Source organism: Triturus cristatus, chromosome 6 (genome assembly GCF_964204655.1).
Source record: "Triturus cristatus chromosome 6, aTriCri1.1, whole genome shotgun sequence".
Lineage (NCBI taxonomy): Eukaryota > Metazoa > Chordata > Amphibia > Caudata > Salamandridae > Triturus > Triturus cristatus.
Genome location: NC_140589.1, coordinates 954,105,363 through 954,129,722, shown reverse-complemented (window position 1 = coordinate 954,129,722; position 24,360 = coordinate 954,105,363). Strand labels below are relative to the sequence as shown.

General features: G+C 47.1%; 1 protein-coding gene across 1 annotated transcript in view; it reads left to right on the top strand.

Annotated features, from left to right (window-relative positions):
• Window positions 1-24,360, top strand: part of TCP1 (t-complex 1) — a 126,909-nt gene that overhangs the window by 10,241 nt on the left and 92,308 nt on the right. The window contains exon 2 of the mRNA XM_085611649.1: window positions 9,931-10,016. Within this exon, the coding sequence (XP_085467775.1) occupies window positions 9,931-10,016 (86 nt within the window). The remainder of the gene's footprint in view (window positions 1-9,930; window positions 10,017-24,360) is intronic.

The window sequence follows — 24,360 nt, the reverse complement described above, 5'->3', positions numbered from 1 at the left end:
TTGTGTGGCCAGCCAGTAGTCAATTCTAGACCATGAATTATGAGCAGTGGATGTGCATGTACCCTCTTTGCGACCTGGGTTGCTTAGCTGCAACACATCTAGCAAAGCGCAGTCTACCATACCATCTTTCCACGCCCCAGCAGCTTGCTTCCCGTAACTATCCATTCCTGTGGCTCTATCTACAGCTGGGTCTAAGCAGGTGTTAAAGTCCCCACCCCATAGGATCGCTACGGGTGGGAGTGTACGTAGTTTGGCTAGCAATTGAATAAAGAAAAGACAGTCAGTATTGGGTCCGTATACTGTAACGATGGTCAGTGAGAGCAAAGGTAGAAAGGCCCCGGGCCCTGATGGGACTCCGACAGATCTGTATAAATTTACAACTGAAGTTTGGTCTCCATTGCTAACCCGAGTGCTTGGAGCCTGTTGTGCCGAGGGCTTTATTAAAATGTGGTCGGAGTCCGTTATTATACCAATTTTTAAAAAGGGGGATAGGGAAAACCCCGCTTGTTACCTGCCTATATCCCTCCTAGACTCATTTATGAAAGTTCCTGGACGGGTCATTCTTAATAGACGCCGAGGACAATAATATTTTAAGTCCAGTCCAATATGGATTCAGGGAGGGTAGGGGAACCGTTGAACAAGTTTGACCTTTTTATATATTACAGAGGAAATATACTCCTGCAAAAGAGGGGAAATTGTTCGTGGTATTTGTTTATCTTTCCGCAGCTTTAGATTGTGTTGTCCATAGCAGGCTATGGCAAATTTTGGAGGGCCTGCAGGTCGAGTCCTCCCTGGTGTTATTTTTGAGGCAATTATACGCAGGAGCCACAGCCAGGGTGAATGTACCAAGCCGTCCCGCGTGGAGAGGGGTGTCAGACAAGGTTGTGTACTGGCCCCGTTCCTCTTCTCATGATATACTAACACCTTGGAAGAGGAACTGGTGGCTAGGGCGAGAGATTCTCCACAGGTTAATAACAAACAGATTGTCTCCCTTCTCTACGCGGATGACGCGGTCTTGATGTCAAGAACCCAAATTGGCTTACAAAGGGCCCTTACCACCTACATTGATTTTAGGGATAACAGGGGTTTGATAAGGGAAGGAATAAACAGTGTAGCCTAATAGTAGAAAATGGTAAAATTGAATCTACTAAAAAAACTTATTATCTAGGTATCCTGTTAGAGGATACGGGATCTTGGAGATCTGCGATTAAGAATAGGACCCTCCGTTTTAAGAGAGCAGCGGCGGCTGTGATACTTTTCGCAAAGAAAATGGGTAGAAGGCCCCCGGGGATCCTATTAAAAAAATATATCAAGCTAAATGTTTAAGTATAGCTACGTATGGGGTGGGAATCTGGGGGTTTTAATGTTTCCTTCATTCAGGTAATATAAAATGCTTTTTTAAGATTTATATTGGCTGTCCCTCAAAGTTCGTCAGTTTTTAACTGTTACAGTGAACTGGGAATATCCCATATTGCCGATGTGATTAAAATGCAGCCCATGTTACTTTCGCACAGTCTGAACGTCGCCCTAATAAGTGTTAACTAGAGACGTCATAAAAGACTCCTTGGGATTAGAACAATCTGGGAAAATTCCCTGGTTGAATTATATAAAATAGTTGGTTGTCTAATGATCTAGGGCGATCAGATTTTTATACTAACCCGGATTCAATGTGCATTATATCTAGAAAAGAGCTCCAAGCTTTTTGATTAAATGACTTTGAGTCTCTAAGAATTGGGCTGGAAATTAATAAATGCACAGTGCTTCGGCATCAATTGACACTGGCTTGTAGCTCTATTGAACCATACTTACTATGGTGCCTAGGTGGTTACGATAGATATGTCCTGACCAGGTTCAGGTTTGACTGTTTTTATCGTCTAGTATCTTTCCCAGCTACAAATGATTGGTCCAGGCAACTCTGCCCATGTCCGTGCGATAACCTATCTCCTCAAAATACAATGCATGTGATTCTTTTTAATAAATTCTATACTAATGAACGTGCAAGCTGGATTATCCCTTTTTCAAAGCAAGGAGCATGGCGGCAGTGCCGTCCGGCCTTTTTTTCTTACAAATACTGGAAAATGTGTATGTTATTGGAATCGTGACTGGTTTTTTTTTTAATGTATATTAAGAAAAAGGAAAAGTATACATTTTTAACTGTTTTAATTATTGTAACAATTTGTGATTCATGGGGGCAGCTGGTTTTGTAATGCAGTTTTAAAAGTTATAATGTACATATGAATTGTTTCTGGTATTTTCGGCTTTTATGATTTTATCTAGTACTTAAAATCGAATAAAGCACTTTCTGAATCTGGTCACAGCAGTGCCCCCACTATTCCCATGTACCATCACATAGCGCACTTGGTCATGTTTGAGTGAATGTGTTGGAAGAGTGTACCCCGCCTAATCATGATTAGCACTCCTCTAGCATACGTGGAGTATGATGATGCCATTCTGTATGTTGCGCAACGTGCCCCAAATCTACCTTCTGTGAGGGACGTAAAGTGCGTCTCCTGCAGGCATGCCACATCAACTCTGTGGCGGTCTAGATCTGCAAGGACTTTGCCTATTTTTTGTGGGTTATGGAGACCCCTGACGTTCCAAGTCATGAATATTAAGGGGTGCATGTGACTACATTTTCGTTCTGTACTTATTTAACGTGTCTAAAGAAAATGCGAAAGTAATGTGTGGGAACACTAATGCAAGAACAGAATAAAATTACTATCCCATGGCCGACCAGGCTTTTCTGTTTTTTTTCCCCCTGCCTCCCCCTCCCACTTCGCTGCACCCACACAAGCAAGGACAATACCCATACAGTTACAACTTACCCAACCCCCCCCCATCCCAACATGGAGATAACTAAATGTGGTATACACGGGGTGGCGAGAGCTTCCAGTCTATTGCCCAGTGATTGAAAATCAAATGGGTGGTCGCTCGCATGTCTGATGGGCCTCTTATCACTGCAGCCCACAGGGCACTAACCAAGCTGCAATTTTAACTGACATCAAAACAACGTAACATTTCGAATGGCACAATAAACCTTATGCATATACAGGGCATTCAATCATAACGAGATAACACTATTGCATAGTTCTCGGGTAAACTTAGCTGTTGTCCGTGTTTAGGTTTGCATTTTCTTACAAGCACCTTGCCCGCGTGCGCTACTGCGCAGGCATTTTACATCGACATTATTGCAATTGGTGATCTTTACTCCGCAGCAGCTACAGGCATCTGCATACTGGTCCGCCTAGGCACTTGTCATGAAGCACCTCTCAGCAAGTTCTCAGTTTCGTCCATAGTCCTATGGGCGAGGTCTTTCAAATGACTTGTGAACTGTCCCATTAGCCTCTTTATTCGACATCAGAAGTGGCAGACTGTTCCTCCAACTCGCCCCATGGCGATCTCCTGCGTGTTCCCCGCAGACCTCTTTGTTGTAGAAACGTAAGCAAATCTTTTGGGTCATTATAAACAGTGTTTTTACCGCCGTCTGTAACCCGCAGTCGGGCAGGGTAGAGCATTGCATATGCTATATTTTGGTCTCTTAATTTCTTCTTTACAGGCACAAATTTCTTCAGAGCCTCCCGGACCAATGGCGTAAAGTCCGGGTATATAGTAATGTCCATTCCTTCGTGTGCCAGGCTACCTAATTCACGAGCTCTTCGGAGCGCCGCATCCCGGTCTCTGTACTTTAACAGCTTAGCTATGATAGGTCGTGGACTGGCCCCAGGTGGTGGTGGGGGGGCCAGTGATCTGTGCGCTCTTTCTATAGTAAATACTGCAGAGAAAGAATCCCTACTCATCAAGGATATAAGTAGTTGTTCAATATAGCGTTCTATTGGCCCCGTGTTTGTTGTTTCTGCAATACCCATGAGGCGTATATTACTCCCGCCTGGAGCACGCTTCAATATCTTCAGCCTTAGCGAGTAGGGTAGTCAAGCTTTTGTCCATTATCCCTTGGCGCACTTCTATCTGCTGGTGACCATCTTCTACTTCTGAGATACGACGCTCCGCCATATCAATGCGTTCTGTGTGCTTGTCCAATCTCTCAGACATTCGGTCCACCCTGTATGTTAGAGACTATCTTCCCATCTATACTTGAGAGGGCTGCCTGAATCGTTGCGAACATGACCTGTACATTGCTTGCTGCCCCACCACACTCTGCGATTTGCTGGTCCTCAGGACTGGTCTCTGCCGATTCTTATTTATTTTTTTGTTTTGTTCGAAGTGGATTTTGGGCTGATTATGATCAGGTTTGTCCATGTTTCTTAATTCTGTTGCACCGACCCTTGTCGAGCGCCTCGTCCTTTGGGCAGCCCCAGTGAAGTTCGGATTATCCAGTGCTTGATACCTAGAGGCAGGGTAAGCGAGGGCAGGTAGCTTCGAGTTTCTGTTTTGAGTCCCCACTTCTTGGATCTCCCTCAGACTTAGCGGTGCGTGTTGTAGCACATAGTGCTGGCAAGTGAAATATTGCCCCGGTTAATTATCGCCTCGATCTGCCCCTGTCGTGTTCCAATTCAGTCCAACTGGGCCGGCGCTTCAAACGGTCACCCAAGCGCGCAATCCACTGTGTCGTACCTGTAGTGGGGGCCACGTGTTTCATGCAGCTCACTGGGGAGGGCATAAAGCAGGGACGGTGCTGCAATTGTGTATTTCTCCCTCTATGCTCGCAGCAGTTGCCTCACCAGCAGAGGATGGCCTTTCTCGACTATCAGGCCAGTCGGAGCCCCCACATTGCTTCGCAAATCCCAGTGGTTGTGGCCCGCACGGGTTTCCACGGTCCTTGGCCCAGTATAGCGATGGTCACCTTCTCCGATTCCCTCTCTTTGGATCGTCCGCTTGTCGCGCACAGAAGGCCCAGTGATGCCTGCGGCCACCCCGAGCCCAGCACCTCACCTCGCTTCGGAGATTCCAGCCGCACAGTTTTCCCTAGCCGATTGCGTCTCGCCGAAGTCAGATCAGCAGTTGCGGCCGTGCGTCTCGGGCGTAGCTCACGCAAACCCACGGTTCTGCAGTTTCACTTTTAGGTGGCGGCCCCCACCACGCAGTTCCTCTAGCGCTCTGCAGCAGCGATCTCGGGGCTTCAGAATTAATACATCAATAGCCCTGGTGTTCCGATGTATTCTTATGACAAATTTAGTACCCTACAGGCACCCAGCAAGCAGGATAATGGAAGGATATTTCAGCGACCAGAGGAACTCACTCGGAGAGCGGCCATCTTCCTTCGTGGCTAGCTCCGCCCCCCAACACAGGCAAAAATTCTACCTACTATAGCCTATGGCAAAAAAATAATGTGAGGCAGAGAAGCCAAGTTACTGGACAAAACTCTAGTCCAAGCATACAGAACCCTGTTTAGCCTCCCAAACTACACCTCCCGGCGAAATCAAGGCTCGAGTTTGGCCTATTGAAGCAGCCATGGGCCAGGTACGGCGCATACATCATCTGCTGGAATAAGATCAGATTATTGGCCCCAAACACTCTAAACCAGCTCTTATGGCAAGACCTCCAACATAGGGAGAATTCCCCTGCAAGAAGCTACCTTCAGGAGGCTCTGGCAAGCACTGGGCTCTCTGTCCTCTGGAACACAAAGATCCATCACTCGTGCTTTAAAAAGCAGGTCTGAAAATCCCTAAATTTCACCTAGGTCTCATGCATGGATGACTTTGAATAACTATAAGATCTTAGCCCCTCAAAAATACTTCAACCTGGGATATCCACATCACGCAAAATAAAATGCTTAATATTTCACCTTGGCATGCTCCCATGCACTCTGAACCTTCCACCGTGGCTGCAGGCATCACCCCCAACTTCTTTCAGCCTGTGCAAAAATGGCCAGGGAGATAACTATGCTCCTGTACGGAGACGGGGCAGGAAAGGAGACCGCAGCTAAAAATCTCCTTCAACCACAGGGGAATTCGCTCAAGGAGGCAAGCAGTTCTGGCATGCTTTGATCCAGGAACACCACAACTGAATTGAAGACTAGTAAGATTTCTTGCAATAGTTGAGCAAAAAATGTCACCATAAGATCACGCCTTACAGTAATCACTCTACGGAGGCCTAGTCATAATGAATTGCCGTCTTTATACACTGGCGATCCTAGCACCATCTACCCAACTAAAGAACAGAGGCCGCTCCAACTAAGGGAGAACTGGGAAGCCCCCATTGTGGTTAGCAGCTAGTAACACCGTAAAGTACCTTTTTGCACTGATGGAACCTCACCATGGTCTCCTATGCGGACGATACGCTGCTGGTGGTGGCCCTGGCTGAAGGTTCCACACCGAACGCCTCCCGGTTCAGGGACGGCCTGGTGGCCGTCGCAGATTGGATGACCTCCAATTGTTTGCAGCTGAACGCTAACAAAACCGAGGTTCTGCTAGTAGGGAAGAACGCTGGCCGCTGGAGTGAGAGTTGGTGGCCGAGTTTCCTGGGCCTGTGGTTAAGAATTTGGGGGTGTGGATGGACTCCTCCCTCACTTTTCAAGACCATATAAAAAAAGTTGCCGGTACTTGCTTTGGACTCCTACGGGGTCTTAAGCCTCTTCTAAAGTTTTTTGATCCCCCAACACGCCAGGCGATTGTCCAGTCAGCCATTTTATCTCGACAGGACTATGCTAGTTCCCTATTATTAGGGGCTAACCAAGCAGAAATAACTCTGCTGCAGCGTGTTCAAAATGCCGCCGCTAGAGCTTTATTAGGGCTCCCGCGGTTCTGTTCTCCTGCCAGTGCCATTCGTAGACTTCACTGGCTTCCCATGATGGAGCGCATTCAATTTAAGACGCTGTGTCTTTCTTTCAAGATTCTGAAGCTGGCTACTCCTAGTCTGCTTAGTAATTTGCTCATCCCGTATGTTCCTGCGCGTCAGCTGCGCTCCTTGGGTCAGCATTTGGTGATTGTCCCCCGCGTTAAACGCCTTCGCGTGGGGGGGCGGTCTTTTAGCTGCTTGGCAGCTAAGCTATGGAACTCTCTGCCTGTTCAGATTCGTAGCATGACCTGTTTGTACGGCTTTAGGAAGGCGATTAAAACTTTTCTTTTTCCCTCTATTTAGCTTTTTATCTTCTTTTCTTATTTCACTCCTTTCTGCCGCTCCTCTGTTTTAGGTTTTGGATCTGCTCTCTGATGCTGCAGCGCTGGGACGCCCCCTTGCTGGTGCAGCTGTGCGCTATATAAATCCGAATAACATAACATTGCAGCAGTTGATTTGGCAACAAACGCTTCACTGACTGCATTCCTTACACCAGCAACAATGTGCACTAGCATCAAAGTGCTTTTAGGTCTTGCTGACCTTGCGCTGGAGCGTGCACGCGCTCCTCGCTTTGCGAGACACATTGTGGTAGAGGAGATTTTAGAAGTGGGCTTGGTGCCCCGCCCATCTTTCTCATTGGCTAGCGTCATAGTTTATGCTAATCACTGGCCTCTGAAAGTGAGGCGTTTTTGTTAACCGCCAAGTCTCCTTTTGGCCCCGCCCACCCGGACTGGATCTTTTACTTGCGGCGTGCCACTAAGCACTTTTTCCCTAGCCTCCTCTCACAGACCAGACCGTGTGTGTGGAACACAGACCTACCGCAATCTATGTGTAACATACACAGTCTGTGATCTCACGCTGCCTTCATGTCTCACACTCCCTGTGCCTCCACAACCAGCCGTCTGTCTCCCCCTCTCTCTGTCCCGGCTCACCGACCCCTCTTCCATAGATTGATGGTAATATAAACGTCATTGTATGTCTCTCACATACCCTGTTCTGTAAGCCACTCTCTCACCCATGTCTGTATGAGCAGCGGTGGGTCTCTCAATGCCTAACGGACCTCAATGTCCCTAACATCTCACACCCACCATCCTTGAGTCTGTCTCACAAATATTCTATATCAGTATGTCTGCATAAACCCCTCACTCTGACTCCTTCGTCACATTCTGTGTAACCGAAGCAGTCTCTGCCCCCCTGAGTGAGAGGGGCTGTCTCTTGTCTTATAAATATCCTGTCCGTATGTCTGCTTGAACTCCCCCATCCCCCTGTCTCCTTTCTCTCTTGGGCTCCTTCTTTACACTCGGTGTAACACAGGCAGTCTCGTCCCCGCCTTAAGTAAGAAAGGCTGTCTCTTAACTCACTAATATCCTGTTAGTAAGTTTGCTGAAAACCACTCTCTGCATCTCGCAGAGTCATTGTTTACACTCTGAGTGACGCAGGCTGTTTCTACCCCTTGAGTGCGAGAGGGTGCTGTCTGCAGTTTGTGATGCAGGCTTGGGGCAGCACTGATTGCACATGTGTGCAGTCTGTGGCTTGTGCAGCAGGCTCTGGGTAGCACTGATTGCACTCATCTACTGTCTTCAGCTTGTGCAGCTGGGTCTGGGAAGCACTGATTGCACATGTGTGCTGTCTACAGCTTGTGTTGCAGGCTTCGTAAGCATTGATTGTGCATGTGTTCCTTTGCAAAGCGCTCTTCTAGACCTCCTGTGAAGTGCTCTTCACGTTAACTCGTTCTCCCCCGGCTCCATTGTGTTGCGCATTATTTAATGCTCAACATGTGAGGTCTTCAAGTGTGGGTGGATAGGGCTCGTGCATGTTTTTGTGTAGAGTGTAAACACTGAGTGACTCTGTGTTTTGAGCCTGCGTTTGTCAATTAATGTGTGTGGTGTGGTTGTGGGAGGTCAGTGCGTGTTTTGTATAGACTGCGTGTGCTGAGTGGCTCTGTGTTTGTATTAAGGGTGGGTCTGGGTAAGTGACAGTAACACACATTTGTTGGAGGAACCAATAAAGAACTCTGCGAAAAATAACTATTATTTCAAACATTGCACAGCTCTACAACTAAATCTGAAACCGGGAACTTCACTACACACCACATACACTCCATAACATATGGAAAAAAGACATTGTCATTTACAACGCCAATGGCTCTAAATTAAGCAAATGCGAGACCTATTGCATATCCAATGCTTGTTTTAACTGTTAGTAGTGCAACTTAATTAAAGTTTTTAATGCTTATAGATACTCTAAATGTGCACCATATATTTTATTATGTTCTTACGGTTTTAATTGAAGTTTCTGTATTGTAATGGTTTTTAGTAACTATGCAAATAAAATAAATTTGGAATTCAGTCCCTTCTGTAAGTTGCTGTCTTGGAACAAATGTAAAAAAAATGGCTGCTGCATTGTCATAATGGGTGCATGATGAGGCAAGTGTTCATTACCCCAAAGAACTTTTATTTCTTCAGCCAATTCAGAACAGCACGGCCAATGATTGTAACTTGGAGATGTCCGCTTTGGCTATAGTTTAATCACAATTATGTCGGCTGTATTAGGCTCAAATTAATGTTCTTTGTTTTATAGATTTTATTTCCATTGTCTTGTTTTTAACACTTGTTGAACTGAGTCCTTGTAAGAATGAATTATAGAAGTCTTTTGTATTTTAAGACTTGATTTACTCTTCGATTTCTATTCTGCGTTATGCTATTTACTCACATCAGATATTTCATTGTTATCCATGCAACTTTCCTGTAACATAGGTGCACTGGCCTCTGCCTCTCTTCTCTCAACTAGTCTGTGAATATGCTATCAGTGCAGACGCGTACATGCAAGAATATGGTACGCAAATGGGTAAATCTGCTGACACTACCCAAGCCGCTCCACTCGCATCCCTTCATTTCAGAAACAAACAGAAAATTAGAGATGCATGTAAATATATCTACAATGCTTTATTTATGTCCGCTTGATTGTTAGTTAAACTTTCTGCTTTCTTTCATGAATTTAGAGAAAGCCCATAATTATGGTTTTACAGTTAATGATGCATATTTTCCTTGTTAATTTACTCAAAGGTACATGCATATATTGGGTGGGAGAGTCAAACAAGAACTGATCATCTCCAAGACTTTCCTAATATCTGGCTTATTTGATTCTAGTTAATAGAATGGTATATTTAAATGTCATTTCTTTTTTCCTATTTAGTTCTTGCAGCGTCCTCTATTGCCAACATAGTGAAAAGTTCACTTGGTCCAGTTGGATTGGATAAAATGCTGGTGGATGACATTGGAGTAAGTATTATTTTGTTATGAATAGAGTAAAAGTGCCATGCCAGATTATTATAATAGAATAGACCTATTTTAAAATGTGTTTTCATACAAAGGTGTAAGATAACTGTATAGATTTCTAGAGGGCAGTTTCTGTTCTGAATCTCTTAAAATAGTTTATAGGAGTGTCTGGTATGAAAAAGACATGAGTTATCCATGAGAAGACCATCCTGTTGCAAGTAAAAAATTGTTTATCAAGACTTCAATCCATTCTCGAAAATTTAAGGTACGATGTCTTTGGTTTCCTATTAAACTGGTGCACAGAGAATAACATTTTTCTGCCACCCAACTCTATATTTGCAATTTTTCAACTGCTGAAGCAGCTAGCTAAGTTCCATGTTGTTGCTAACATTTGTTGGGGGAGTCAGTCGCTTTATTAGGTCTCATCTAGCGTTGCAGCGTGCCTGCGCTGCTCGCTCTGCGAGACATATTGTGGTAGAGGAGATTTTGGAAGTGGAGATGAAGTCCTGCCCATCTTTCTGATTGGCTTGCGTCCTCTTTTATGGTAAACGCTGTTTTGTGATTTGCAATTAGGCTTTTTTTTACCGCCCTGTCTCCTTTTTGGCTCCACCCATCCAGACTCAAACGAAATTTGGCGGAGCTAGAAGCCCTCCTTTAAGTACAAACTTTATTTTTTAATTTTTGGGGCAGTAAGCGCTTGTTAACCATTGCGGCAGCCTTAGCAGCTTGTTGTTTTATGCACATAAAGGAGGTCCTAGGAGCGTCGAACGGGGCACAGCTCGCGCACCTGTCTGCAACGAGCAGGAGGAGGCTGCCAGAGAGCCCATTTTAGTGCGATCCACCAAGGCAAGGGTTCAGTTCTACTGGAGTTTCTTCCTATTGTGGGTCGCGCGGCGATGGTTCCTGGGAGCGTCGGAAGCAGGGCACAGCTCACGCGCCTGTGTCTTCAACCAGCAGGAGGAAGGAGGCTTGCAGAGAGCCTGTATGAGTGCAAGGAGTTGGTTCTAAAGTTGGCGCAGCCCGTATTGTACTAGTAGTATTTTTGTACCTGCATCATCTGCCACATTTTTTTTATGTTGCAGGTTGAAGGGAGCACTGTGCAAGTTATAACTTATCTGTTTTACAAGTACATTTTAGTCTTTAAAGTTTTAATAAATTGATGCTTTTTCTAGAAATGAGCAAGTTATCATTGCGCCTTTTCGCCCGTATCAACTTCTCATTGCGCCGCCCTTAACACTGTGGCAGCAGTTAAAATCGCTGTTATCTCAGGCCTATGATTCACCCAATATACATACGTATGTGTGCTTTTTATATGCTTGAGAGAATAAACATGTCTCTCAAAAAAGCATCATCGTCATTATTTTGTTTGCACCCAAATTAGCACACTGCTTATATCCAGAGCCGCCTATTTTCATCAGGCCCATGGACAGCGCTCATTTATTTTTGTATCATAATGTAATAGTGAGCGCGGAGCACAGTTCAGTGCCACCGCGCTTAGCAGCAGCACAGTCGAAGCATTTTTTCCCAGCTTGTTTATAATAGCGTTGGGCTGCTGCCCGGCGCGCTCCATCGACCGCTGAGCTCTGGTCGGTGTGCTGTTGACTACCCCTCCCCCAGCCTTGCAGATAACAGGCCTTAATTTAAGGTGGTGTATGCTGGTATGCACATCCATAAATTGTAATACCAAAAATTTGGGCACAGTTCTTGTGCCTATGTTTGCGACCAGCAGGAGGAGGCTGAGCCCGTCTCAGTGCGATCCACCAAGGCAAGGGGTCAGTTCTAATGTTGGCGCAGCCCGAGGGGGGGGTGCGTGCGTGCAGGCGAGAACCCAAATACTATTGGGTGTGAATTACTTTTAATAGAGGCCATATGTTGTATTGTGTTTGTAGCATTTTTGGCCCTGCATCGTATGCCATCGTTTTTTAGGTCTCGGGACCATCCGTTCGGAAGTCCGGAGATTTAATGACTTGGGAGAAGAGGGGCTTGAACCGGCCCCTCTTCTGCCCTGTTCTCCATTGGCTGGCCTCGTAAATGCTGGCCAGCCATTGGAGAAGAGGTCCCGTCACTCCAATCATGCCCCGTCCTTTTCGGATCGGGGGGCGTGTTTTTTGCGAAAAGTCTCAAGGAGGAGACAACAGCAAAACACGCCCCCGAATCCGAAAAGGACGCTGCCTTGGTCGTGTGCTTGTCCTCTCCCCCTTCGTCCGTTGCTTGCCGTTGTGGGCCTAGAACCACAACCAAGGGAGCTTCAGTGTTTCCGGCTTAACTCTGCGACCTTTTCACTCCGGCTTAACTCTGCGACCTTTTCACACCCAAACAGATGTACACATGAATCTGTTTCACTTTTTAAAATACCAGATTGTGTAGGGCGCACAGAGCTTTGTGGACGTAGAGGCATCTTATGGAGGGTTGGGAGCAATTTTGTATGGGATATTCTCCCTTTGATCAACAAAGATCGCGACTTACGAAAACCCACAGGGAATCTAGGCCCTTTCGCCACCCTCGCCATGTCGGGTCTATGTTGGGTCGTCCTCTTCAGCGGTGGCCTGCATCCGCGGATATCTACAGCTCGCAGTTGCCCACACCAACCCCAGATCAGCTCTGAGGGAGAGCCAGGTTCCGCTCCTGCCGGGCTCCTTTAGCTCTCCCTCTTTTCCTTTGAAATGTTTTCCTTTGCTCGCCAGTTACACCATTGCAAAGCCAAAAATAGATTATGATTAATTTCTTGTATCAAAAAAACTCTAAACCCGTGTAAATGCGTTTTGTTAAAGTTTATCCTAGTAGTAACTCGCATAGTTTATATAGTACCCATGCAAGATTTCAATTTGTGCATAGAGGGGGCACATTTGGCGAGATCCCCAGTGTGTTTTTTTTTTATACTGCGCATGGCTTGTGTTCTTTCTAAAGTTTTTTTTTTCTCGCCTTTGGGTAGAATGAGGCAACCTGAGCTGCCATATATGTTTGTTTTCTGTGTTTTGGAATGGCAGAGCGACGTCTCTTTAAACCCCTCACGGCATCATCACAGTTTGACAGTCCAGATAGTGTCAGGAATAAGCATCGTGCTGAATACCCGTGGCTGGCCTCTCTACCTACCCTGCCCCGCGGACAGACCTACTCACCGTGCCTGAATGTGCATAGCTGAGGTGTTATCTATGCACGCGAGTGGGCACACCTCCTTCAACCCTCACACCTCCGTACCCTGTTCTCGAGTAAATGGAGTGGTTTGACCGGCTGTCCTAAGGACGTTGGCATAGTGAACCCGCTAACAGAAGGGCTTAGAGGATCCTGGAACTACTGATCGGAGAGGCCTGCATCCATGTGGCAGATCCACCCGGATCTGGCAGCTGCTGTTGAGCCGGATAGGAGATCCGGGCCGTCCTCGGCGGACTCTGCTGACATTGCCCCCGTTCAATATACCGGACCCTCGGGAGCTGTACAGCAAGGATTGTACCGTGATCAGCACGAACCACAAGGTTCACTGCAGCAGAAGCAGTAACCCACACAGCTGCCTATAGAAATGACAAATCTGTGACTTGCGCTTTAGACACCGTGCTTTGCAGCAGGCACATTAACCCTCTGCGCTAGTTTATGGTGTGTCCTACCTGTAATTAGACTGGAGACGGATTTTTCCAGCAAGTGCATTAACCACCAGCTATCCTACTGTTATATACCTTGAAACTCGCTGGGTGTACAACGATCTGGGCATCAGGTGCCTTAACTTGTAAGAACAATAGGTAAGATTACCTACAGCAAGCCTAGACTATTGGCTTTGCCAGTGGCTGCAAGCTGCATAAGATACAAAAGCAACTATGGCTTTGTTGCATATAACATTGACAAGACTTCCGCTCTGAAATGATGAGACTGCAAGAACTATAACGAGTCTCTTTAAAGTTACCTCAAAAACAATGAAGGGTAGCACGGCTGCAGAGTTATGTTTTTTTTTTCACCCCGAGGGTGAGGGTAAAAATGGAGAGCCCGTAGAGACCCGTTTCGGCACCTGCTTTTAAGAACTGCCGGTGCTGAGCACTAAGACCCGGCCCACTTAAAGCCCTGCCTGTACTTCTATTCGTTTGTCTGAGCTCAGACTTCCATCCCTACTTCCCATCTCGCAGATTGCTCCAGACACCATCAGTCACACTCCCACAGATGCACACTTGAGCTATTCTGTACCCAACTGTCAGTCAGTGCCATATTCAGACTGACCACTGGGTGCCAGTGTTTTGCCAGTCTGTGTGTATTATATGTTTTTTAGTGCGCAACACCACGGCGTAAACTGCTTCTAGCGCGGGAACCCAAACTCGCAGAGCTGAATGGAGTGACATAATATTGTTTTTATGGCCTTTTAGAAAGGAGTCGAGTGACGCGGCGTAGGGTGAGTGGAAGTTTGCACCACAGGTGCGGCGTAAGCCCGCAAATCGACCAGCCTGTCCTGGATATCCTCCATCCAAAGAAGGGGATGATCAACAGTGACTGGTCCGCGGAGCCACGGAATTTATAGTTAATAAAAAATCACTTGAACTCCCCGTGCCTAACACAAATGAATGTGTCCGTCTGTAACGCCAATGGTGCTCATGCAAAGCGCGCTGATACCTTTGGGTCGAGTTCGCGTTATTTAAAATTACAAAAAAGATTCATCGTCCAGCCAGGCGCGGGGGTAGGGGGCGCAGGGGGTGGTAGGTTGAGCGGGCGAACAGCTTCTTGTCAGACACAGAACTCTAAAGTGGACGTTGGCCTCTACAGGCCACCAGTAGGGGGCAGCTTCGGCCGCCGCGCTGTGCGCCACCCTCCGCAGCCGGAGCTCGTAGCCTACCTGGGAGGTTCGGGGCGGGAGGTGCCCTCTGCCAGGCTAGTATTACCCACGCTCCACCCTCCGCATGACGCACATGCAATGTTGTGAACATAAGCACCGTGCGCTGATCGTATTTGGGAATTAATGCCGAGCTCTGAATCTGTGTGTGCTGGTTTGTGTGCTGGGTAAAGCAAACCTAGGAGGTTTTGGGGGAGAGAGAGGACGAGGACTGGGAGGTAAGATGGCGTGGACAAAGGAGGCGCCCTTGTTAGTTATCCAGCGGCAGGGTCGAGCAGCGGCCCGGGTAGTCTCTCTACCATTAGGCATCGGGCCTCTTTCTCGTGACTGCCCTTCCTGAATGTCGCCGACATACAGCTAAACCGAGCCTATCTGCGTGAGAGTAGAACCTGTCTAAATAAAATCAATCAATAATGGCGGTTTCCTTCATTCCTCCACAGGCAGAAGGGAGTGTTCAGGTCAAGGGGATAAATTGGGGCACCACATGGGGACCGAGTAGAAGCCCAGTCTCTCCTTCTGCAACCTCACTCCAGAACCCAGGGTGCTTCACGGCCGTCCTGGAGAGCTGGGCCGCGGGTTCCATTGTGGCCGTCTGTGCCTCAGACCCGCTCACCGCGTGGACCAGGGTATTTGTCTCGCTGTGTGGATAGTTGGATCCAGGGCCGGTTCTAGTATTTGTGGGGCCCTGTGCAAAAGGGAATGTGCGAGGCCCCTCTAATTTACATAAGTGACCCCTTGCAAGGAGACAATTCAGAGACACTGGTGGACGCCCATTGTCCAGCATTTTAGCGCCCCCACAGTTTTCACTTTCAGCCCACACATAATTCTCACGCCTTCAGCCCAATAGGTGTGAGAATTGCTTGTGGGCTAAAAGTTGAGAATGGGGGCGCTAAAATGCTGGACAATGGGTGTCCCCCAGTGTCTCTGAATTGTCTCCTTGCACTTGGGACAAGAGGAAGCGTCTCCCTCCCTTAGGCCTCCAGACACCATCCCTGAGGGGCCCGGGGAGGGGGCCCCCTCCCATGGGCCCTAATTGCAAGGAGACACCTTTCTTTTAGTTGGGACAGCAGTGAAACAACAGGACACACAATCGGCTCGGGGCCCCATGCTGGTGGGCTGAGTGCGAGGCCCTGGACAGCTGCCCACACTGCCCATGCCTAGCGACAGCCCTGGTTGGACCACCATCCCCTTGCTTTCAATCCTCGTCTGATCCTTTCATTCGGTGGGGTGGCATCAGTGGCACACAGGGGCGGATTGGGACAGAAAAAGGCCAGGACACCGGAACTAAAGTGGCCTCATTAGTGCTTGGCCTGGGCGGAGTTCACGACTCCGCGAAGTGACCCCCCCCCCCCAAAACAAGCATTTACAATGCAATGGTCTCGGCATTGGTAAAGTTAGAGCTATTGGCATTGCTCATGACATTATTTTTGTTTGTTTTTGTTTTTAAAACATTTAAAGAAACGGCATTGTCATGAGCAATGCCAATAGCTCTAACTTTACCAATGCCGAGACCATTGCATTGTAAATGCTTGTTACATGTTGACGGGAGCACTGAATGTTTTTCACAGCTTGGTTTACAATAGTGTTGGGCTGCTGGCCGGCGCTCTCTCTGTACCGCTGAGCTGTGGTCGGTGTGCTGTTGCTACCCCTCCCCCAGCCTTGAAAATAACAGGCCTTAATTTAAGCCATTGTCTGCACATTGACAAATTGTAAATAATATATCTAAAATTTGGGCACAGCTCGCACGCCTCTATCTGCGACCAGCAGGAGGGGGCTGCCAGCGAGCCTGTGTGAGTGCAACCCACCGAGGGAAGTGGTCAGTTCTAATGTTGGTGCAGCATGTGTGCACGTGTGTAGGAAGAACCCTAAATGCTGTGTTTACAATGGCGTTGGGCTGCTGCCCGGCGCTCTACCTCGACCGTTGAGCTCTGGTCGGTGTACTGTTGACAACCCCTCCCCCAGCCTTGGAGATAACAGGCCTTAATTTAAGCCGGTGTCTTTAACACAGATGTAATCACATACTCCTGTGCTTCACCACACTTAAATTACAATGTTGTGACCACTGTTCACAGGAAGCAGACCAGCGCTGCTACAGTAACAGCAGGCAGACACAGCACACCTCCCCCACTCCCAAACAGCTCTGCAATAAACTTTATCTCCCTTCGTTTGCTTCTCACCCGTGTCCTTTCAATATGCCCCTGTGGTTCCCGGCCCCTTCCCGCTCCCCTGTAGGCGTATGCGAGGCAGAGACAATGGTGGAGGGAGTGGTTCTTTATTGGTTGCTATGGAGGCAGTTCAAGTAAGCAGGTTAGGAGAGTCCTTTGGACGCTGATTCAGTCTTTAGGGTAAAAAGGGGGGAAGAAAACAAAACGCTTTGACAGTCTCTGGAGAAAGGGGGGGTAGAGAACTGTAGTGGTTGTTAGCCAGTGTCAGCTGGTTCCTCTTCTTCGGCAGGGGTAGCGACGGGTGGCCGGTTCCCTCTGGACAAGAGAAAAAAAAAAGGGGACAAGACGGTCAGCAATTACGTCATGGGCTTATGTATTCCACCACCGTCCCCCTCGAGGCGTGTATGTTCAAGAAGGGAGGGGTGGGGTTGCTGTGTACTGAGTATGGAGGTGCCCAAAGATACTAGCTGTGTGGTACAGAAGACGGGGGGGGGGGAGGGGAGAAAATAAAAGGGTTTTTCTACAACTCTGCCCTCCACCAGCCTAACGTGAGGAAAGTAAACAAGGGTACTTGCCTCCAGTCGCGGCCCTCCGGGGTCGTGGCTGTCAGAGTCTTGCCGCCCTCTTCCTCCTCTCCGTGGGGCCCACCGGACTCATGCGCGTTGCCACTGGGCGGTTCGGTGCTCTCTGCTGTGGTCATCTTGGTATCTACCTCCTCCGTAGTGGTTCCGTCTCCTCCTGCTTCCAGTCCTTCAACCTCTGCGCTGAACACCCTCGCGCCATTCTCCTGCTTCCTGATTTTAAATCCCTCCTCCTGCCTCAGTGCGATCTTCGTGGAAAAGACTAGACCGCCTACGGTATTCTCCGGCGGTCTAGATGCGGGCACCATCTTATAAGTCCCGCTTGCGAAGAACGCGGGACTACAGCCCCTATCTCCCTTGGGATGTAACTTTTCTGAAAACACAAGTTTAAAAAACGATTCAATTAAGTTCTGTTAGCATGTCTCCCCTCAACAGAGCGGCTTATTTTCATTAGGCCCATGGACAGCGTTTGTTTTATTTTTTATTGTAATGTAATACCGGGCACGGCGTACAGTTCAGGCACACTGCGCTCAGCAGCAACCCAATCGAAGCATTTCTTTCCAGCTTGTTTACAATAACATTAGGCTGCTGCCCGGCGGTCTACCTCGACCACTGAGCTCTGGTCGATGTGTTGATTACCCCTCCCTCAGCCTTGAAGATAACTGGCCTTAATTTAAGCCGGTGTTTCCCGGTATGCACATTGACAAATTGTAATAAATATCCAAAATGTGGGCACAGCTCGTGCGCCTCTGTCTGCGATTAGCAGGAGGAGGCTGCCAAATAGCCCATCTCATGCGACCCACCGAGACATGGGGTCAGTTCTAATGTTGGCGCAGCCCGGGCAGCATGTGTGCGCACGTGCAGGAGTGAACCTAAATACTGTTGGGTGTGAATGAAAAAATGTCCTAGCTAACGTAACGGAAAGTTTAAATTCTATTAAGTACTCGGAGGCGAGGATTATGCCTTCTTTCTTCACTTTATTTTGAATAGCAGCGTTTGAATAACAAACTACATTTCCCATGAACCATAGGGAAAGGTAGCAAAAAGTTCAAAACATAGCAGCAACCAATCCAGTGAGGATAAAAGTGTCCAATCAGGGGTCAACGAGCCCAACATAGTCCCTTGTTAGTGTCCACTCTTCCTCTTGCTGAGCGTGAAGTCAGCCCTCCTGTTCTCTTCTGGCATCCTGTTTGTGAGCATCGGAACCTGAAACGACAGGCAGTCATTACCAAAGGAATCAGACTCAAACCTGTAAAGCAATTTAGCCGTTATCGTGAAAGCAGCACAGAGAAACATGCAACTAAAATCTGAAGTAAAATACTTACTCCAGTACGGGGAGGGATCGCCTCCTGGAGCGTAGGGCGGGATAATCCTCGCCTCCGAGTCCTTAATAGAATTGAAACTTTCCATTACGTTAGCTAGGAGATTTTTCATTCTATGTCAGGAATGGAGGCGAAGATTATGCTTGTTTAAAGCTTGCCCACAACCAAATGAGCCATGTTAAGCACCGACTTAAAGTAGAACCTCTTGAAGGTTGAGTCCGAAGACCAATCTGCCGCGTTGAGGATATCACCCAAGCCGAATACTTTAGAAGCCATAGCCCCACGGGCGCAATGCGCCCCGAAGTGGCGTAGGCTGATGCCTACCTCCTGCATCACCCAACGAACCCATCTGGCCATGGTCTGGGAAGAAACCGCCTTAAACAGCTTCCAGAGTGCGATGAGGAGCTGGCGTTCTCCTCTTCATAAGCCTTGAGGCACCTAACCACACAAAGGTTCGGGGTGTCCGGAAATGCTGGATAGGAAATAACCCTGGTATGGCACTGTGCGTCGCAGCAGGGTGAACGTCACTCCCTCAGGGGTAAACATTCTACCGGTAATATCAAGGGCCCGGACATCCGATACTCGTCTGCAGGAGATCAAAGAGAGAAGCATAGCCAGTTTTGCAGAAAGCTCCTTCCTAGAGAGGAACCTGTTAGGTTGCCAGGACAAAAAGGTTAAGAACCTGATTAACATCCCAGAGCGCGGAGTAACGCGTCTTTGGAGGCAAGGAAAGGCAGATGCAATGGAACAATCTGCAAACCATGGGGTGTTCGCCCATAGGAGTTCCTTGAACCGGAACATGGCTTGAGGAAATGGCTGATCTGAACGTGTTGATGGACCTGTAAGCTAGGCCTTCTTACGCAAGCTGTGCCCAAAAATTCACAACGTGAACTACATTGGCGGCCAAGGGATCAAAACCCCGTCGCAAACGCCAACGGGATCATGTGCCCCACGCACACCTGTACCTCTTAACTGTACTGTCCGCCCAAGCCTTGGACATAAACGTCTCAGCATCTCGCGAAAGCTGTGGGTCTTCCCATCTACCTTTGAAATCCGCAATGCCATGAGCCACAGTGAGTTCGTCGATACTAGCGGATGAGGTGCTCTTTCGGGACTCGTGAGGAGGGTCGGAAAATGGGGGAGTAGGATTGGAAAATCCCAAGTAAGTTCCAGAAGAACTGGAAACCAGACTTGCGACTTAGAGCGGGGTGACAATGACCAGGTCTGCTGCTTGCCTGCGGACTGGCGCTGTTGTCCGCGTGATCATCGCGGAGGGAGGGAACGCACAACCCTGTTCCTGGCTTCAATTCTGGAGGAATGAAAATAGCACAACCAGCGAGTTCATGTACACTACGCACTGTTCCTGAGGGTTGACAACTCTTTGACAATGTACATAAACATGCAAATTCTCTCGTCAAAAAATTAAGGCACAGAATTGTAATTCAAACATAGCATTTTAGTAGCATTGACCTATTTAAACATACGGCGGATATGTTCATACCCAGTTGTCAGTTCTCACAAATTATCTGAATCCAAACAAAGATTTCATGCACAGGGTTACCCCGAAGAGATCCTACATGAGTGTCTTATTAAGGCACAGTCTAAGCCTCAGTCCGAACTATTACAGCAAAAACAACAATTAACGACTGATTTCAGAATGGTTTCTCGTCTCTTCATATTCCACAGCCTCACAAGCCATTAAAAAGATAATCATCAACCGGTGGGAATTACTTCAGAACGAAGACTAATTTAATGGTCTCTTCTGTGAAAAAACACTTTTTGCATATACAAAAGGAAAAAATCTAAGAACATTGCTTTCATCTCCGCAAGTTCCTCTTATACCGGATGATCAACTAGGTACCAAAAAATGCAATAACTGCATTAATTGTAACAATGTTATTGCGGGAGACACTCTAATTCATCCCATAGCAGGCAAAAAAATTAGATTACTCCATACCAGTGACTGTAACTCCTCGCATGTCATCTCCTGTATCAAATGTCCCTGTGGTAAAGCCTATGTTGGCAAAACGGAGCGAAAACTTAAGGTTCGCATTTCCGAACATAAAAGCAAAATCAGAACAAAAACCACTACTTCTAGCCTAGCTAATCATTGGGATAGTGCCCAACATACTATAGCTCAGTTACGTTTTTCAAATTATTGAAAAACTTGTAGTCAGACCAGGTATAGACATCACTAAACGGTTGCTTCAAAGAGAGATCTATTGGATCAAAACTTTGCAAACCATGTTTCCATTGGGGCTTAACAACCGTTATGATACGAGTTGTTTCTTGTGATGCACCCCATTGTTTGTATGATATTTATCTGACAGTTGCTTTTCAAAATATCCAGACCCTTTTGGGTGGTGGGTCCTTTCTTTTGCACCATCTGTCACATTATCACACCTCTAAGCTACCCATATGGTTTTCCTTAAAACCACTACACATGCTTCTTGTTATCTTTCTGTTGGTCGACCTACTTAATTTTTCTTACATTCAGTCTGTTGTTTTCCTCATGCGTTTGGTCATCCCTTTTCAACAGATACATTGTCATTGTCTCCACATCTTGTTGCATTTCACATCTGTTTCCACATTATTACATCACATTTTATTCACATCAACACTTTTTAGCATTACATGTGGTCCCTCCATATCTCGTATATTATCACCCTGCATCTTGATGCGTTTCATAGTATAATTTTTATTTATTTTCGTCTTCTTGGTTCCTCGCACTTCAAAGCATTTTTGATTCTTGTTTTTTCTGTGATTCTTGTTTTTTTCGGCATTTCATCCATACATCTAGTGAGCCATATCTGTCCACACCAGTCTAAGATGGCAGACACGGGACGTTATGTTTCATTCCTCTTTCTGTTTTTAATCGCGTCACGCTTTAATAGAACTCCCCGGTTCAGTTGTAGCTGAATCTCTGTTAGCGGTAATGCCGTAGCGTTCGGCTTTACACTTCGAATTCTTACGGTAAGCGGCTTCTCTCATGCTTTTAAGTTTGCCACTATACTTTAATACCTCCATCGTTGCGCGCTCGAGGGCCCTGTAATCATTGGTGTCCCTTTGTGCTTTTACAGAAAGTTATACTTTCGACACCAGTTTCTCTCATCAGCACAGTCACCATTTCCCATACCGGTGAGCATTCGTCGTTTGTAGTTTACTTAATTGAGTCAGTTCCCTTTCTTGAAAGTACATAAGACGTGACTGTGATTGCTTATTTTTCCCCACAGTTTCTACCCATTTCTCAATGAGAAGGTTATTATTCCTCACCCTCTCGATCGGTGAGCCCATATTCTGTGTTCCTCTTTAATGACATGTGCCTTCATAGTTTTTTTCACTTCTATCTTCTCTCACCAACATGCCTTCCAGCTCACCCTACTGACCTCTTGAGATTTATAATCACCTTGGAGACACTTGATTAACAACCACTATATTTGACTGTACCTAATATATAATTTTCATCTTATGTTCTCATTGGGTTTCATTTTTTGCCATTCCAACACTTGTTCATAAATCACATTTGATGTCTTTGTGCTGATCACTGGATATTCATGCAACTTTAACTGGCTAACCACAATCACATGTTATCCTGAGTTTTACACATAGGTGCCTTGCTGTCTGCTAGATATTTACACACGTTTCAATAAACTTGATATCTCTATTTCATAGGTTTCCCCTGACGAAGGGACGCGCCAGTCCCGAAATGCATCGGGCATGATTTTTAAACCTTCAACTGTGACCTCAAGTGTTGATCATGACGCAATGACCACTTGTTATGCTATGTTAGGACTGTACCACTGATGTCTGTATAAACCATACGTTCATCTACATTGGATCATTACATGTTTAAATATGTCAATGCTACAAAAATGCTATGTTTGAATTATAATTCTGTGCCTTAATTTTTTGACGAGAGAATTTGCATGTTTATGTACATTGTCAAAGGGTTGTCAACCCTCCGGAACAGTGCGTAGTGTACTTGACCTCGCTGGTTGTGCTATTTTCATTTCTACTTTAAACACTTGGCTTGGCAGCGAGTGTTACACTGCAGCACACCTGTTATTAATTAGAACAGTTAGTATATAGGTTCAAATAGGTGTGCACCTCCTAATATATCCATTCAATTCTGGAGGAACACATCTGTGGCTGCCGCCAGGGGATCTGGTCTCCAACTGAAGAACTGAATAATCTGATGATCCAGTCTGGATGCAAACAGGTCCGCAAAAACGGACTGCTCCAGTCTCCAAAGGCTGGAATCTTGGAAGTGGTGTGATTGGAAATCTGCTTCCAAGTTGTCTCTCCCGGGCAGATACTCTGCCGTGACCGATATCTGGCTGTCCAGACAATACTGCCAGAAACGGACCGTCAGGTCCGAGAGGGCTTTCGACCTGGTGCCTCCCAGGTGGTTGACATAATGGACCGCAGAGACATTGTCCATTTTCAAGAGGACGCATAAATGTACCGAGTCTTTCGTCCTGCAACGCACGGCGAAAGAGCCCGCCAGAAGCTCTAGACAGTTTATATGTAACTTCTGTTCATCGGCTGACCACAACCCTCCCGTAGAAAGGTTTCTGCATCTTGCTCCCCAGCCCAGCCTGCTGGCATCGGATTCGATAAGATCCGGAGCGAAACTGAAAATTGCCCGGCTGTTCCAGGCCTGCGTATGGTCCAACCACCGATGAATCTTGGCCCTCGCCTCTGCAGACAGGGAGACCTTGTGCGAGTACGGAAAACCTTTGCGGAGAAAATACGTCTTGAGGCGCTGAAGGGCCCTGTGGTGGAGTGGGCCTGGGAAAATGGCCTGAATTGAGGATGACAGAAGGCCCACCACCTGGGCCAGCTGACGTTGGGACACCTTGTCTTTGGACAGGACACGCCGCAACTCGTGGCGGATCTTGGTGACTTTCCTGGAGGGAAGACTGAGAGAAGAAGTCGTGGAGTCTATTACGAACCCCAAGAAGGTAACGGACTGAGTCGGCTGCAACATTGACTTCTGTTTGTTGATCACGAAGCCTAGATCCTGAAGCAGGGTCCCTGCCATCCGAAGATGATTCGTTAGTTCTTCGGGGCAAGAAGCCATCAGGAGAAGGTCGTCGAGATGCACCATCATCCTGAACCCCCCCCCCCCCCCCCCCTCCCCCTTCAATTGATCTTAAGAACTCCAACACCGGTTTGAGGACCTTGGTGAAACACCATGGGGCGGATGAGAGACCGAAAGGAAGAGCTGAAGACTCGTAGAGGTGGTGACCCTAAGTAAACTGAAGGAATCTCCTGTGTGGGGGAGAGATCAGGATCACCAGATGGGTGTCCTTGAGGTCCAAACAGACCATCCAATCGTGGGGGGCGTAGAACGTCCATTTTGAAATGGTGGTAGACTAGCCATTCGTTAAACTCGGTCAAATTTATGAGTCGCTTGCCGCAGTCCGTTTAGTCCACCAAGAAAATGTTGCTTAAAAAACCCTGGGATGG